This window comes from Antennarius striatus, chromosome 15, assembly GCF_040054535.1.
Source record: "Antennarius striatus isolate MH-2024 chromosome 15, ASM4005453v1, whole genome shotgun sequence".
Classification (NCBI taxonomy): domain Eukaryota; kingdom Metazoa; phylum Chordata; class Actinopteri; order Lophiiformes; family Antennariidae; genus Antennarius; species Antennarius striatus.
In genome coordinates, this window is record NC_090790.1 from 14,391,362 (window position 1) to 14,407,674 (window position 16,313).

Below are 16,313 nucleotides of genomic sequence, written 5' to 3' on the forward strand. Positions count from 1 at the left end.
GAGGGAGACTCAGTCATTTAGCCTCCAGAGTGGTTGGAGCACTCAGTTCCAGCACGGCGTGATTTAAAATGATGTCCTCTGAGGACTACATTCACTTGGATTCAATTTGGAAATGTATTCATATTTACTTAGTGTACCTGCATTGCATTTGTATAGATCAGCAGAGGGTAAGAGTAAAATCGAATCAACATATTGCGGCTCTGGAGTCTACAGTGGAGGTCACTCCAATGCCTTTTATGATGTCCCTCTGAAATCTATCTGAATCACATTAAATTGGATATAAAGATGTGCAGACACATACATCACAGTAAATGGTGCAGCGCTGCTTCGCTCGCCAACAATCCCACCTCAACAATCGGGTTATAGCCGCGGCTTTAGATCCTATTAATAATTCACTATCTTGTTACGGGAGAACAAACATTTCTGTTCAAGCAATTTGAGTGGTGGGATTGTTATTGTAGCAGGAGGCGGCCTCGGTGTGAAATGTGTGGAACAATAAGTCCACGCTATTTCACAGTGTCTGCTTTCTTTATTAAAGCACCGTCACAGTAAACATGTCGCCTCATTCTTTTCTCTCACTGCCTCATCCAGATTTTTATTATGGAGGACAGACGGAGCCGTATAATCAGCTGATTATTTCATTACCATGACATCTAGGACCATTAGAGCGCGAGGCAATCCTATATGCCCCCCCACCCCCCCTCAACATCCAGTGGGTCTGGATCCCCACCTAGAACCACATAAATCATCTGGATAGATTCTAAAACTGTGGATGACTAAAAACTCTGTTTTTTGATCGCACATAGAGGATAAATAAAGATCAGCTCCTTTGAATACACACAGATCCAGAAGATCCCGATGATGATCTGGATCCACACACACACACGCGCGCACACACACACACACACACACTCAGAGATATTAGAGCTATAAATATGTGATTTTACATCATTTTACAGTTAATCTTGAATATTTTCCACCAACCAAACAACCAACACCCAGCCAAACAACAATCAAATAAAGGAAAGGAAACAGGAAAAAAAAAGTTTGAGTCATTTTGTTCCTTCCACTGTTAGCATTAGCCGCTAACAACAGCAGAACATTTCCCGCTGAATTAAAATCTGTTTTAAACACTTTTTTTGTCTTGTCGAGAAAAACATCTTGTGCTTGTTTATTATTGTTTATTATTATTATAGAATAAGAACACAGCTGTTCGTCATGATCATGACTTACAGCATCTTTTTACTATTTTTCCAGATAAGGCCTTCCATACACCACAGAAAAAATCAGAAATATTATTGAGACCAGGGGATGTTTAGAATATTTCAATTATATTTCAATGTACTAAAGTAGAGAAAAACAATCAAATAACAGGAAAGACGAGAGGGAAAAAACACAAATACAGAAAGTATGATTTGGCAAAATATAACAAACTAAAAGAGAAAAAAAGTTGAAGGTGATAATCCTAAAAATGATGGAGTCTCTTTACCTTTTCACCTTTTTCTTTTTGTGTGTTCACTTGTTTGTTGGTTGGTTTGTTTACCATCAGATTGATGCAGTAAATGTGGTGTCAATCCGGATGTTGTGCAGACAAAACCCGATTTGTTCCTGAAAACATATTGAATTAATGTCTTGGACTTGTATTATCAATTTCATAAATTATGTTCTGTGTTTTAAAGTGGTGTAAAAATTTCAGTATAACAAGAAACTTTCTTAAATTAATGACAAGTACTCTGATAATAAATACCAATAATTTGAGTTTGATAATCTCTTATTAGTTATGATGATTTACAGGATTTTTGTCATCAAATTGACAGTAATGACCTCCTGTATAACAGACACTAATAAGGCATCATAAATATATGATATATCAATATACCAATTAAACATCTGTGTGCTTTTCTAAACCTCAAGAAGACAGATACTTTTTTTATTTCTTCATTTCTCTTTTTAATAACCGCTGTTTGTTTTTGATTGTTTGTCCATTTATTTTACATCAGTAATGACTTTCATGATCTCATGGTATCTTAATTATGTAGAAATTAACACATGCCATTTTGCATTGTTGACATTTTTGGAGCAGATGACCGGAAATGCAAAATTAAAATAAAACATTATTTTCACATTTTGAAATTTTTCACATTATCTGATAAGGAAATATTTTGACCTCAAGGTTTTTGTGTGATTTCATTTCTTGGTGTTTTTGCTGTTTGTTCTTTTCATCTCATCAGAATAAATAAAATAAGTTAACGTTTATCAAGATGCATTTTTACAACAAACATTATTTAGTTTCAATTCCAGATTCAAAAGATCAGCTGATAACAGCTAATGAAAAGATTTAAAACACTAGAAGAGCAGGGGAGTTTCAGGGGAGGGGAGGAGGGGGAGGAGGAGGAGGTGGGGGGGCGGAGGAAGAGGAGGAAGAGGAGGTTCGACGTCGCCTCCTGCTGGTTTGAAACATAATGAAAATCAAAGGAATTGAAAATGGAAACCTTGATTTAAGGCTAAAATTAGACATTCAGAGATCAGTCACTGTCATTGTGTGTCTCCTGTGGTTGATCTCATTCTAAATGTCTTTTGTTTGTTTTCAAAAGCTTTTAGCAGAATTTAATTTTTAACATTGATAAACATCTTTATTTTCCATTGCTGATCACTTCTGATTTACTGTTTACCAATACAATTATTACTTCTTTTATAGTTGCTTTTATTTATTGTTGTTCCTATAATTCTTAATTTCTATGTTTGTATAACTTCAAAGCTTTGGACATGAAATCAAAATTATTATACACTGTTTTACTGGCTTGTTACCAGGTTTGCCTTTATTTGAGTTTAATGAAATAAAAATAAGAATGTTTATCTGAAAATGAAATTCACTGCATTTAATTTGTGCTTTCTTTTATATTTATTAGCCATGTTAATGATTCTGTTACATTTAGTACTATTTTTGTATCATTAATATAATGACTTTTTATGAATTCCTATTCCTTATTTACCTGTTTATTATTAAATGCTTTCTTTTTGACTTTCTTTTTGACATTGTGAATATATAGTTCTATTTTTATTACAATAGTTTAAAAATAATTTCACATTTAATTAAACTCAATTTAATCATGGAAATAATAGAAACACATATTTTTTCATTTATTGTTCTTTTATTGAATGTCTGCTTAATGTAGAAAATATCCTACGATGCATCTAACTGAAAACTCAAAATAAAGAAAAATAAACCAAAAATGAGAAAAAAAAACTTATGAGTGAAAATATTTGACATAAATGCTGGCATGTGATTATATTTCTGCATGTTTTATACTTTTTGTTCTTTTGACATGTTTCTCTTCATCAGAATAAATATAATGAACAAAAGATTCTGAAAGTGTGTTTGTAAAATCATCATTATGTAGCTTAAATCAAGTCAGCTGTCAACAAATACTGTAAAAACACTTCCAGCTGATGGAGATTTGTTGTCTGATGCTGCCCCCTGCTAGGGGATACATACAACTACACCCACAGGGTTCAATTAAAAACCAAAGGCTGATGCTGTTGAAGGTTTAAACCAGTAGGACCAGTTTAACCAGTGTGGACAGTGTCTTCTGTGTCCCCTGTAGGGGGCGCTGTGGAACTGTTCTGCCCTACGACGATGCTGCTGTACATCTTCTGCTGCTCCTCTTTGTACGACTCCTTCACCTTCCCTCGTTTCAGTCCCCCGTCCCTGGAAGACAAGAACTCTTCAGATACTGAGAGGTAGTAATCAGACTACTCTCGACACGCCAGGCAAAGTAGTAATGACTACTATCTGATGACTGTAAATAATGAGTACTGTATAATGAGGTAATCAGATTACTCTTACCAGGCCAGGTCCAGCAGTCCTCCCTGACGAGCGATGGCTGATTTAACTCTGTTAGCAAACTGAGCTGCATCCTCATCCGCCTTAAACACACACAGATGATTTACATATAAATACATTGATAAATATTGATTAACTTACAGTTATTGGTTTACAGAATAAAGTATAGTATAATTGAAGAATAGTATAAATATGTGTATATGAATATTAATTTATATTAAAAATATATAATGAACAGGTTACTTGTTGTATTGAGATAAACTCTCCTGGATGACCATTGTTTGTGCATCATGGGGGGTTACCTTCATGGTCATGGGGGGGAGATACCACACGTTGACCACGATGGCCCAGCTGGTCATCATCCTCAACAGGTAGCTGACCATGTTGTATTTGCTGCTGTTCCAGAAGGCGTCTCCGAAGCGGGCGTCGTACTGGACACACAGAGAGAGAGAGCAGTGTCTGGGGAGGGGGTCCACCTGGTGGGGGTTTCCTGCTTTAGGAAACCGGGAAGGAGTTATTTCTTTTACCTTGATGGCAACGGGATAGATCGTCCCCCCGATCTCAAAGCTCCCCTTCTTGAACATCATCACTGATGTGTTGTTGATGCAGGTTCCTGTTAAAAACACACACATAACCACTGTCATCATCATCATCATCATCATCATCATCATCATCACCATCACAACAGACTGACCCTCTGGGAATATCAGGATGGGGAGCTTCGTCTTGGCGGCGACGTGAGCTCTGAGCCTGCAGAGAGAAGGGGAGTTCACTGATCATCAGGTTCATGTCACATCTTCATCCTACGTGGTCCGGTCACAAACAGTCGCGACGATGCATAAACACGACGGTTTGTCTGTTTGCTTCACGTTTCTCTAACTGCTCCCTTAATCCCTTTCGCATAGTTTTATGCTTCCTCTCTTTTTTCCTCTGTCTCCTCCGACCATTATTCTCGCTGATGTTCTCGTTCTTCCATTTCTGTATCTTTCAGTTAGTGCTAACTGGTGCGCTAATCCCAGCACCATGAGGGGTGTGTGAACATGTGTCAAGATGTTGATGCTTCACAACACATCAGTGAACAGAGGAGGACTTGATGCTTGCTGTGACTTGCCTGTTGGTGACCGTGTGGCGGTCTTTCATCTCTGACCTCTCAAACCAGACGTGAGGACAGGACTTCACCATCGACCTCTGAATGACCCCCATCAGCCCGCCGTGGATCTGGCCCACCTGTGGGTGACAAATGGGGGACATCACCTCATTAGCAGCTAGATGGGATATTATTCACAGATATCAGTATCTGAGTTCCTTATCTTCAAATTAATTCTGATCACAGAAATCAAACAATCAGTGATGTTAATTCATCGTTAACTAGCTGGAGAAGCTAATATCGACGTTAGCCTACTCAACAAGCTAAAATTATGATTCAAAATCTTCTTCTTTTTTGTTGTCTTTTAATTTTCTTCCAATGAAGGTTTGTTTTTCCATCTTGCCCTTGACGCGTTCCTGTTTACGTGACTCACCATGGCGTAGCAGCCATCACTGGCCAGAATCGCCACATCAATCGGGGAGGTGTGATTGGCCACACAGATTCCTCCTTTCTGGGGTTTGTTCTCTCTGTAGAGGTAACAGCATGATGCTACGATGCTATAATGCTATGATGCTATGCTAATAGCTCCTGATATATGGGACATTTAACCATTGCATGGCCGTGACGGACCTGTTGTGGTAGCTGATGGTGGCTGACAGGCCTCTGGCACAGATTCGGTAGCAGGTCAGGTGGATCAGCTCACTCAGCCACTGCTTCACTCTGGAACAAACACAGTCAGTGTTGGAGGCTCCATCTGATGGAACACAGGTTCCTCTTCAGGTGCTGCTGTGGAACATTACCCGCCGTCAGGAAGAAATCCAACCAGGACCGTTCCGATCACGAGCCACGAGAGGCCGATGATGGCCAGAGTGATCCTGCAGCGACACGACAAGGGAGACGCATTCAAATAACAATTGTAATAATAATAACAGACTGAAACATCCTGCGACACTCCTGGATTCAAAATTTTTCCCAGACCTACTTGCATAGATCAAAGATCAAAGCTAGTGCTCTGACCTACTGCCACTGATCAAAGCAGTAGCTTTGATTTATGGTCTTACTCACACTGGCCTTCTCCCTCGACTTTCTATCTTATCTGGTTCCTGAGTGTACAAAAGTTGATATGTGACCTTGACCTAGTTTACTCAAGGTGAACCTCATCATCTCATTTTCATCCCCTTTGTCGCCCGAGTAATTTGGTTTTCGTTTCATCTTTCTATCTGCAACGGTTGCGAAGATATTTGGTGGACTAACTAATGAACCGACGAAAGGATGGACGAACAAATGAACGCTGACAATTACAATACATCACCGCTTTGAATGTAATAATAATAATGATAAAGATAATAATAATATCAATAATAATAAGCATAATCATAATCATGATAATAGTAAGGCTCATCTGGTTTGAAAATGTATTATCAAAAAATGCTTTAGCCGCGTGCTAAAGCTGGCAAAGTGTCTGGGGTGTACCCTGCCTTTCACCTATAGTGAGCAGGGATAGGCTTCAGCAACACCTGTGACCCAATAGGTGGATAAGCAGATAGATGGATGGATGGATGGATGGATGGATGATGGATGGATGCATTGATGGATGGATGGATGGATGGATGGATGGATGGACGGACAGATGCATGGATGGACGGATGGATGGATGGATGGACGGACGGACAGACGGCTAGATGCATGAACGAATGGATGGCTTTACCCTCAGACGTACCTGAGAGGGAACAGGACGCAGTAGCGAACGAAAACCCCGATGCCCCAGAAGATGGTCAGCCGGAGGCTGATGTAGCGGAAGTTCTGGTTGGTTCGCGTCAGCAGGTTCCAGGAGGCCAGCTCCTCGGAGGAGAATCGCTGAGTCACCTGGTCGTCCATGATGCTCTCCACGCCCTTCTTGTAGAAGTAGATGGCATCGCTCAGAGCGAACTCTCCCGCCGCCAGAGACTGGGACCGCCGCCGCTGAACCATCTCCTCCTCCATTGAGCCAGCCGCCCGCTCGATGATGCCTGGACCACAAAAACACCAGGAAGTCAGTTTCCTTTTGGTTGGCTGTTTTTATGTTTTATGACAGCGGTTAGCAAGATGTTAAGATAAAGTTCAGCATGCCGTCTAAACTTTTTAGTCAAAAACTGGATAAACTAGGTTTAAGTTAGCCTACTTAGAAAAGTTCAGCTTTCAGGAGAAGCTAACACCTCCTAGATGCTTCGTTAACATCAGCTAAAAGAAAGTGATTAGCAGACAACGAAGATTAGGTGATAAAAACACAATAAAAATACGACTAAATAAATCCTAATGCTGACCTGCAGAACAGCTGTGTCGGATTGAGTGAACGTTCCCAGTTTAAATATTTACTGAAACCATGAACACAACACAGCAGTCAGGTTGGGTAACATCAAATCTGTGACTGATTAACACAGAAACAGCTCTTCTTTGTGTTTATTTTAAGTAAGCACATGAAAATGCTGATCAGGCTTATTTATCAGAGTCAAGTTTTACTTTACTGAACAAATAACATCAAGAAAAAATGCCTCCTGTGTGTGAAGAATCAGCTGCTGGAGGGTCAATTTCACGACTTCAGATCCTCATGTGTATTTTCTGTGGTCACGATCACGAGGTCTGTAATGCATAACGCCATTCATTCGATATTATTGTCACAAATATTAATCTGTAAACTTTTGTTCCTTTTATCCGGAAAGGAAAACACAGACAGGAAGCAATGAAAAGAAAAAAAGGAGACGAGAGGCGAGGATAAGAAGTGCTGCTAGGAAAAGGAGGCAGGAAAGAAAGGAAAACAAGACGTGGTGGTTTGCTCAATGCGTGTGTGTAGGCTCAATGCGTGTGTGTAGGCTCAATGCGTGTGTGTAGGCTCTTTGTTTGTGAATATGTGGAGTCATATGTGTGTGAAAAAGTTTTTCTGTTAATTCTGCACACAGGAACGCTGCTGCAGGCGGCGGACGTGACAGTACCAGCTCTGCCAGGTTTACACACTGATCTCAGGTCAGCTGTTCGATCACAGTTATGTAATCTGAGGTTGCATCATCATCATCATCAGCCTGACTCAAGCCACGTGGTTTTCAGCCACATGATTCCTACAGCTGAAGCAAATCCAGCACACAATGTCCTGACGACGCAAACAGGAAATAGAGCAGACGTCCAATCAGGGCCGGATCTGTTAGTTGTGCACTTGACTCGCTGTTTATTTATCCACAGGCTACCAAAATCGCAAATACTGATTTCGTTTGCTAAATAGAGTGTTGCTGAAGAATTTTAAGGTCGCGTCAGAAGCCAGCTTCGCTGAGACTGCTGCAAAAGTAAGGAGATCCAGTCAACCTCAATCCATCCAACGAATAAACGACTAAACAAAGACGGGAATTAATTTACTGCATGAAAATAAATTTTTAATAAAAAATAATGTGTGGTGCGTGGGGCGATCATATTAAATTTGTATTAATCAATACAAGCTTGATATGCTCATCTCTCTTATTTATATGATGATGTTATCACAGTTTTGTGGCCTCATTTAATAGCTCAGCTCTAGTTGAATTAGGTCAGGGTTGGCTGTAGACATGCTAACATTAGCTGCAGCTGCTAAAAAGCACTTGTCTTTAGGCTTTCAAACACCTTCATGATCATTAACTATCTTTCTGTCTTTACGAATATTGGTTCACGGGAAGAAAGGTGAGCATCTTTTATTCCAGATCAGCTCCTCAGATGTTCCTCAAGCATCAAGGTCACCTTACAGAAACCTGAAATTGTGCTGTTAACGATTTAAAATATGTTAAATTTATTGACAAGGGCACAAACCTCTCCCATAACAGGCCATAACACTTAGAAGGACTTGTGGAGATTTTTTTAATTGTTGATGGACATTTACTTTAAGGTTATGAGCCAAAATAATAGTCATAATCATAATCAATGCAGAACAATCCTCATACAAATCATCACGAATGAATGAATGAATCACCTCCAGGGTTCACCTTTTGCAACCAACTCCACATCCATCCTGTAGTTTTGATCATTGTGCTCACAATCACACAAACAAACCGATCACATGGGAAAATGACTGCATATATGACTGAACGGTAAATATTCTGAGGTCATTGTACTTCTGCATTTAACCACTGGGAGGATGTTCTTGTCACGAAAATGTGGTTAAAATATACATAAATAAAAAATCACGTCATGACAGGAAAAACCAAAGTCGCATGAGATGGGAATCACCTGGTGTCACGCATGAGATATGACTTATGGCATGTGTGTGTGTGTGTGTGTGTGTGTGTGTGTGTGTGTGTGTGTGTGTGTGTGTGTGTGTGTGTGTGTGTGTGTGTGTGTGTGCGTGCGTGCGTGCGTGTGTGTTTGTGATTGTGTGTGCTGAGGTGGTGGTGGTTATGTTTTCTTGTTGTTAATGATGATGATGTTGTTGTTGTTAAAAAGAAAACAACCACCACCTCCACTTTGTATTTATTTTGTATTTATTTTATATACAGTCTGTACACTATTAACATTTTACTGCTTCTGGATTGATGCCAAACTGCATATTGTTGCCTTAGTAATAGTTGTAACAACAATAAAGTTCTATGTGACCTAAACAAATTATATATTATTTATTCAACAGCTGTAGCTGCTTTAGAGTAGATGATTTCAAACACACAAATGTTAAAATAAGCCAACCATTTCACAAAAGAAAACATAATGTCATCACCATATGCAGTAACATATGGAGTAACTTATCTACATCAAAAAGTACTACAGCACAGATTGTTAAAGTGGATTAAAAATAATGTTATAATAAGGCTTACTATATTCTATCAATTTAAATTTATAATATTTAATTTTGTACATTCTTGATATTTTTAATGTTTATTGAGTCCTTATGTTTGGTGCTCACTCACCATTGGGCAGCGGTACAGGCACGCTGGGCTGCTCCTGCCTTCCTCTTTGGATCCGTACGGTGGCCCACTGAGGACAAACACAGTTAAATGACAACGTTTCTCCTGTGGATCACTCCTGACGGAGCAGGTAGGACGTCTCCTACCTCGAGGATCTGGACCAGGATCTGGATGTAGACGCCGGTGACTCCCAGAGAGAGTCCAAACATGGCAGGCATCATGATGAGGAACACCACCACAAATATCCACACCTGGAAAACACCTGCAGCCACCTGCCAGAGGTCCTCCATCATCACTGAGCTGAGCCACGGTTCTGGGGTCACGCCATCATCTGGAGGCAGGAGGAAGAGCATTGTCATCAGGGATCACAGAGTACTTTTACTTTCACTGTATTCTACAGCAAGTAAAGCATTTCCTGTCAGGTCCTTCATTTCAACTCTATAAATTTCAAAGTTCTATAAAACAGGGTAAAAATGCTCTGGCAATTTTACATCATAAAATGTTTTTTGGGGACATGTGCATTTACTATCCAAAGTATCCAAAGTAATTACGTATTATTTTACTAATACAGTATACGTATTGTAGAATTTTGCTTGTAGCGGAGAATGTTTACACTGTTACATTTATGCTAATTATATAATTCTACATTTATACCGATCTTTTATCAAAATAAAAATACTGAAATGACCCCTAAAAACACTCTGTTACAAATGGAGGTCCTGCTTTAAACTGTGCTACACTAAAAATTGGTTCTAAGACTTAATAGGAACATGTTGCTGATAATACTGATAATTCTGAATGCAGTATTTTTAAAAAAATTGTAATAGAGTAATTGTTATACTGCTATACTGTACTTTCTATTACATGAGGTATTTGACGCATTTTAATTCCACAGAATTTATAGTAAGTGATGTTATTCCTGTTGGCGTATATTAGGAATATTATCCAAAGTACTGTAAGTAAAAGTACAGTATTCAAATGTAACTGTTGTATTCCTTAGATTATTATGACTCGTTAATTTAAAAAGATCTGATTATTGTTTCCATAATAACCCGTTACATTATCAGACTGGAAGCAGAAAGCAATCCAGTACTCAGGTTACTGGTGTTACCGGGATCAGGTTAACGGACCCGTTATTCGGGACATTTCCATTAACTTAAAGCCCTAAAAGCGCCAACAGAGGCTCCGACATGTGTTTGAGGTTTAACGGGTACCTGAGGGTCGGTGCGTCGGTCCAACAGCGTTAAATGTCCCGGAGACAAAAACAAACTATCTGATGTCACAACTTTAAGCCAACTCACTAGAAGACGATTGTGTTGCCAGACCTGACTGAGGAAACAAGTAACCAGGTCTGTCGAAAAGAGTCCAAAAAACACGAACGACCTCCCACAGTGTAACGGGGTCACGTGATTAGTTCAGCCTTATTATTATTATCTTATTTGTCTGTATTTTGTATAATTTTCTGCAAGATGGTACGTGGTCATTATGATACTTTTTTAACCTGAAGCAATAAATACTGATAAATATGGTCTATTATATTATTTGCTACTTACACTTCCTGCATTTTTATTTCACACATACACACACGCACAAGCGCAAACACAAACAGGAGTAAAGTGAATCATGTGAAAGTGAAATAAAGTGCATAATTATGTTTACTTTATATTGTGAACTGTGTCAACAAATATATCCATCCATTTGAAATCTGCTTAATCTTTCAGGGTAAGTTTATTTACCAGATGAGCTATAGTTTACTTTAACTAACCCATTATATGCATTACAGTAATAGATTTTTTATTTCTGGGAAATTATCACATTAATTAAAAAAAGAGAAAGAAAACCAGACCACTTTTTACTTGGTCATGAAAAAGAGTTCAGCCCTCAGATAGGCTCCAGATCCCCGCGACCCCCTATAGCGGATGAAAGCGGTCAAGAAGATGAATGAATGAATGAATGAATGAATGAATGAATGAATGAATGAATGAATGACTGAATGAATGAATGAATGAATGAATGAATGAATGAATGAATGAATGAATGAATGAATGAATGAATGAAAAAGAGTTTTAAACAGGAGAAAGGAAAAAGTAGACATGTATTAGGAGACAGAAATAGGGATGTAGGAGAAAGGAGATTGTAGAAAATCCAACTCTACGCACCCAACAAGATTTCAAACCACGACGTGTGACGTCAAATCGTTCTGTTTGTTTGTTTGTTGCTTTTCGGAACAAATGCCTCCAATTTCTATTAATAAGCGGATATGGCAACTTGTGGTCACTCCCATCCGTTCGCCAGCTTCAAACTGCCGGAGTGCGCGTCGTGAAACGCAGCCTGTAACTGCGTCCGTGTTGCGCTGTAGTGATGCTCGTGATCACGTTGCCTCTGACGTCACAGAGCAACATGGCGGAGCCGACAGTTCGGATGTCTGGAATTGTTTTAGCCTCTCTGATGTTCCAGCACGTAAACAGCAGCTCAGACGTGGTGAGAAATAAAGAACTAAAAGTAAAATTTAAATTGTTTTCATCAAGTTTGGTGGTTGGTAAGCCAGCACGACTAGTATTGAACAGGAAAGTTGTCAAACACCAGAGCGCCACAAACTTTTACATGGAGTAGTTACCGATTAATAGTTTAAATCATGAATGTTTCAGTCTGCAGTTTGGATACGAGCAGGAATATTTGTCGACTGAAGGAATCTAAAACTCTCTAAATGTTGTTTTTGTTACTCTTAAACCGACCGAAGACTTTAAAGTCGCGCAGTCCCATATATCCATATTTAAATTCCACCGTCATGTAGATTTATTTAACAGCTGGCCACATAGAGATTCGTCATTCCGTGGAGTCAAACGTGTCTGCTGGTAAATTCGGCGAATACTGTGTATAATCCATCAGAATATTGTTACAGTAGTCAGATTATCAACTGTTTCCCAGGTCCCGCCCCCACCCAGACGTGTGTGTGTGTGTGTGTGTGTGTGTGTGTGTGTGTGTGTGTGTGTGTGTGTGTGTGTGTGTGTGTGTGTGTGTGTGTGTGTGTGTGTGTGTTCAAACACATTAAAAAGGTAGAAAGATAAAGGATTACTTTACAATATTAACTTTTTACTAATGAACGATGCAGTATTATTCTTTTTTGTTCAGCCTTCCATCTTTTTTTAAAATTCAATTTCAGGGTTGCAGGTGTTGATTATTTTCATTGCTAACCCTAAAAGTAACATCTAAGCGATTTTCAAATCAAAAGGTTTTTTTTTTTTAACTTGGCTTTTATTAGAGGTCCGCATTTTTATTTTTATTTTTACTATTAGGAGTCTGCTGTTTATCTTTGAAAATAAAAATAAAAGCAAGAGTTATCATTTTTCAAGAAAAGTGATTATTAGTTTATTATATTATTTATTACTACTCAAATGTATTACAAATTATGTTCTGACAATGTTCCTGTTGATCAAGTGTTTCTAGTTAGAGGGTGTTTCAACAGGTTCAGAACAGAACCAGTGGTGGATCACTTCCCTCTAGTGGTTGTTATTAAATGATTCTCCTTACAATTCTGTTTCACTTTATCTAAAATTGTGCTTAAATCCCATCAGTGTCTTCATGATAGTCAATTTTTAGATTGAGTAGAGAAGTCAGAGTGAATGATGCCAAATTTCAATTCATCTTCACATCACAGGTCAACAGTTTATTTTTCAAAATTTTTCTCTTCCCAGGAAGGTCTGATCCTTGGAGAGAGCAAGTTTGAAGAGCAGATCACCATCAGTGACTCACAGACCGACCACATCCACATCGAGGAGATATACCGTGAGTTGAATGTGTTCAGACGCGACCCCCCTACTCCCACCGCCGTGTGGCTGTTAGCATTTGAGAAGGTTGCATTTATTTTCATACACAAACATGCATTCTTCTTATATGATTTATGAAATATCATTTAGTACATTTAAAACAAGTCTTAATTGTTTACAGTTATCTAAAAATAATTTTAGTTCTTAAGAATGAAATTTTTAATAGTCAAAACTACTAATTAAATATTAAAGGAGCTTAATGTACACCTACAATAAACCTATCAGTAAGAAACAAGATATTGAGATTAGATATGAACAAAAAGTGAATTGTAACATTTTTATCTCTTCAACAGATGTTCAGAAACACATCGGCTGCCACAAACTGAACGAGTGAGTACTGCAAAAGCCATCTTTAACACCCGACCTCCGACCTTTTCATGGATGTTTACCCTGATCTGTGTGTTTGTAGCTTCTACAGCAGCGTGGGAGACGTGAACATGGACGCTGTTCAGAAAATCCTGGCAGACAATAAGCAGGTGAAATAAAACCACACAAACCGTTTGATGAGCCCAGGATTTTGTTGGTTTTTTTGGCACTCGCTGAGATGTTTTTTTGTGTTTTAGGAGAATGTGATCGGTTGGTACCGACAGCGCAGGAACACAGAACAGCAGATGACATTCAGAGAGAAGCTGATCCATGAGAAGCTGAAGAGCGCTCTGTCCAACCCTCACATGATCTTCATGCTGCTGACAACCAGCAAATTAACGCCGCCGGGTTCCACCCACAGGATGGAGTATGCCGCCTTCGTGTCGCGGAGCAGGTCTCTGAGTGTTCATATACGTTTACTTCACTGCTGTACTTCAATTTTCTGATTTCCATCAATATTTAAAGTCCAGTTTGTGTTAATTTGTAATGAGATGTTCTGCACAATAAGTGTGGAATATCAATCCGAACCAGAGTATTTATATATTGCAGTTTTAATACTGAAGTGAGGGATCTGAATGTTTAAATATACCGTTTGAAAGCTCTTTAACATCTAATCACTTGTGACTAAAGGATATTTAGTTTTCTCTTACATTTAGGCACCGATTAAATTAGATTCTTATTCTCAAGCTTCTGTTATCCTGTTAGGTTGAGTTTGAGGCAGTTGGACATCTGTTTAATACCAAAGTCCAGCTGCTTCAGATTCAGTTTTGACATGTTAGACATGTGTAGAGACCCCGAGTCGTTGTTGATCTTCTTGACAAGTTTAAATTCTAATGTGACGTTTCTCTGAAGACGGTTTGTGAACATTCCTGTATTGGTCAATAATCTGGGTTTACTGGACCAGTTGTCATACTGGAAGGTGTCGGCGCCGTGTTCTGCTGTGGGCTTCAACCTCACCATGAAGAAACACAGGTGGGATGTCACAGGTAGGACGAGCATCTCTTCACATCACTATCTACATCCGCTTCATTCCAGATGTCGTACTCCTCATTCCAGCTCCAGGTTCTTCTCCTCCAACGGGGGGCTGAGAGAAGTCAGCGAGGTGAACGACATGAACGAGTCTCTACAGACGGAGCTACAGGTGAGCGGCGGTGGGAGGTGTTGGGGAGCGGTGTCACTTCATGCATTTACCTTTTGGGTTTTCTGTTGGACAGAAAGCATGCAGAGATGTGGAGGAGAGCGAACGTCTGGTGGAGAGCCTGCAGGCAGAAGTTTCATCTCTCAGGAAGAAGCTGAGTGAGAAGAAGCGGAGTGAAGGTTCGATTCCTTCTAATCTCCGTCGTTAAAAGTGGTGATCATGACGTTAACAGGAAGGTTTGTGTCTGTCAGCGCCCCCAGATGGCGAGCCGCCGGAGGAGAAGAACAACCTGCTGCTCCACCAGGCCGTCAGAACTCTGTTCAGCTGCTCGCCTCTGTTCCACACGCAGACATTAACTCTCGACGGCTTTCCTGTCGCTAACGGCTGCTGCAGCTCCGAGCAGGAAGTGTCTGCTGCGATCCACGCTCAGGAAAACAGGATGTCACCGCCGCATCCCAGCAGGACGAACCCCAGAAAAAGACAGAGAGATGTTCAGCCACGGAGGCAGAAGAAACGCAGGAAAAGCTGAGCAGTGAAGAACTGCTTCGTATTCAAAGAACCTTAAACCACTTCCTGTTTGGAAACATGGAGTGATTGACAGTTGTCTCCATGACGATGAAGGTATTTTTTTGTAAGAGAATTGCTTAAGATGTTCTGATAAAGATGTAATTTTGTTAAAAACAATCATGTCACTATCATTCATTTTTGATGACACAAATCTGTAGCCGTCCTAGCAAGTCTGTGATGTGAGGAGCTAACAGGCCGATGATCCAAACGAGATCAGGAAACTTCCTGATGATGGCGTTAGACGTAAACTCAGGATCACCGCAGTTACGATATTGATTTTGAGTTGTATTTTATCAAGTTTTTTTGTTTTTTTGACAAACTGAAGATATGATACAACTTTCTGTCCAACTCTTTTAAAATCTGAAAGTAAATTCAGTTCATGCTTACTGGTATCTCAACCAGCCGATTAGATCTATTTAAGTGACTAGAATAACATGAATCAAATCCAACATGTGATAGCAGCACCAAGTTGAGTTTTTTCAGCCTGGGCTCCTGCAATCATCTCGGCTCATGTCTTTCTGTCAGTCCTATAAAAAAAAATCTTGAAGTGAATCAATTTTTTTCTACACTTGCTGCTGTGGACAAAGAGCTG

The 16,313-nt window shown here is 39.5% G+C and overlaps 2 protein-coding genes across 3 annotated transcripts; one reads left to right on the forward strand and one right to left on the reverse strand.

Moving 5' to 3' along the window:
* Positions 1 to 3,131: 3,131 nt before the first annotated feature.
* On the reverse strand, positions 3,132 to 11,269 carry gpat3 (glycerol-3-phosphate acyltransferase 3). The gene is made up of 13 exons (XM_068334483.1): positions 11,038 to 11,269; positions 9,970 to 10,154; positions 9,827 to 9,893; positions 6,652 to 6,940; positions 5,732 to 5,806; positions 5,562 to 5,651; positions 5,365 to 5,458; positions 4,956 to 5,071; positions 4,539 to 4,594; positions 4,372 to 4,457; positions 4,147 to 4,275; positions 3,848 to 3,927; positions 3,132 to 3,709 (listed from the first exon to the last, which is right to left on the reverse strand). Exons 2-13 carry the CDS (start codon positions 10,114 to 10,116, stop codon positions 3,568 to 3,570), a joined length of 1,371 nt encoding a protein of 456 aa, XP_068190584.1. The 5' UTR covers positions 10,117 to 10,154; positions 11,038 to 11,269; the 3' UTR covers positions 3,132 to 3,567.
* Positions 11,270 to 12,196: 927 nt separating this feature from the next.
* Positions 12,197 to 16,240, forward strand: abraxas1 (abraxas 1, BRCA1 A complex subunit). Of its 2 annotated transcripts, XM_068335070.1 has the most exons (9): positions 12,197 to 12,304; positions 13,519 to 13,609; positions 13,944 to 13,980; positions 14,060 to 14,126; positions 14,214 to 14,410; positions 14,869 to 14,988; positions 15,073 to 15,157; positions 15,231 to 15,333; positions 15,406 to 16,237. In XM_068335070.1, the coding sequence occupies exons 1-9, from the start codon at positions 12,224 to 12,226 to the stop codon at positions 15,681 to 15,683; spliced, it is 1,059 nt and encodes a 352-aa protein (XP_068191171.1). In that variant the 5' UTR covers positions 12,197 to 12,223; the 3' UTR covers positions 15,684 to 16,237. The 2 variants fall into 2 exon arrangements, with proteins under 2 accessions (XP_068191171.1, XP_068191170.1); XM_068335069.1 differs by having other exon boundaries at positions 14,869 to 15,157; positions 15,406 to 16,240.
* The last annotated feature ends 73 nt before the right edge of the window (positions 16,241 to 16,313 follow it).

Excerpts from the sequence above, each read along its gene's own strand:
- abraxas1 (XM_068335069.1), top strand. The coding sequence starts at position 12,224 with ATGGCGGAGCCGACAGTTCGGATGTCTGGAATTGTTTTAGCCTCTCTG. Across the intron at positions 12,305-13,518 it reads TAAACAGCAGCTCAGACGTG|GAAGGTCTGATCCTTGGAGA; the intron begins GTGAGAAATAAA and ends TTCTCTTCCCAG. Across the intron at positions 14,411-14,868 it reads GCCTTCGTGTCGCGGAGCAG|ACGGTTTGTGAACATTCCTG; the intron begins GTCTCTGAGTGT and ends GTTTCTCTGAAG.
- gpat3 (XM_068334483.1), bottom strand. The coding sequence starts at position 10,116 with ATGATGGAGGACCTCTGGCAGGTGGCTGCAGGTGTTTTCCAGGTGTGG. Across the intron at positions 5,807-6,651 it reads TGCGTCCTGTTCCCTCTCAG|GATCACTCTGGCCATCATCG; the intron begins GTACGTCTGAGG and ends GTGTCGCTGCAG. Across the intron at positions 5,459-5,561 it reads ACCATCAGCTACCACAACAG|AGAGAACAAACCCCAGAAAG; the intron begins GTCCGTCACGGC and ends TTACCTCTACAG.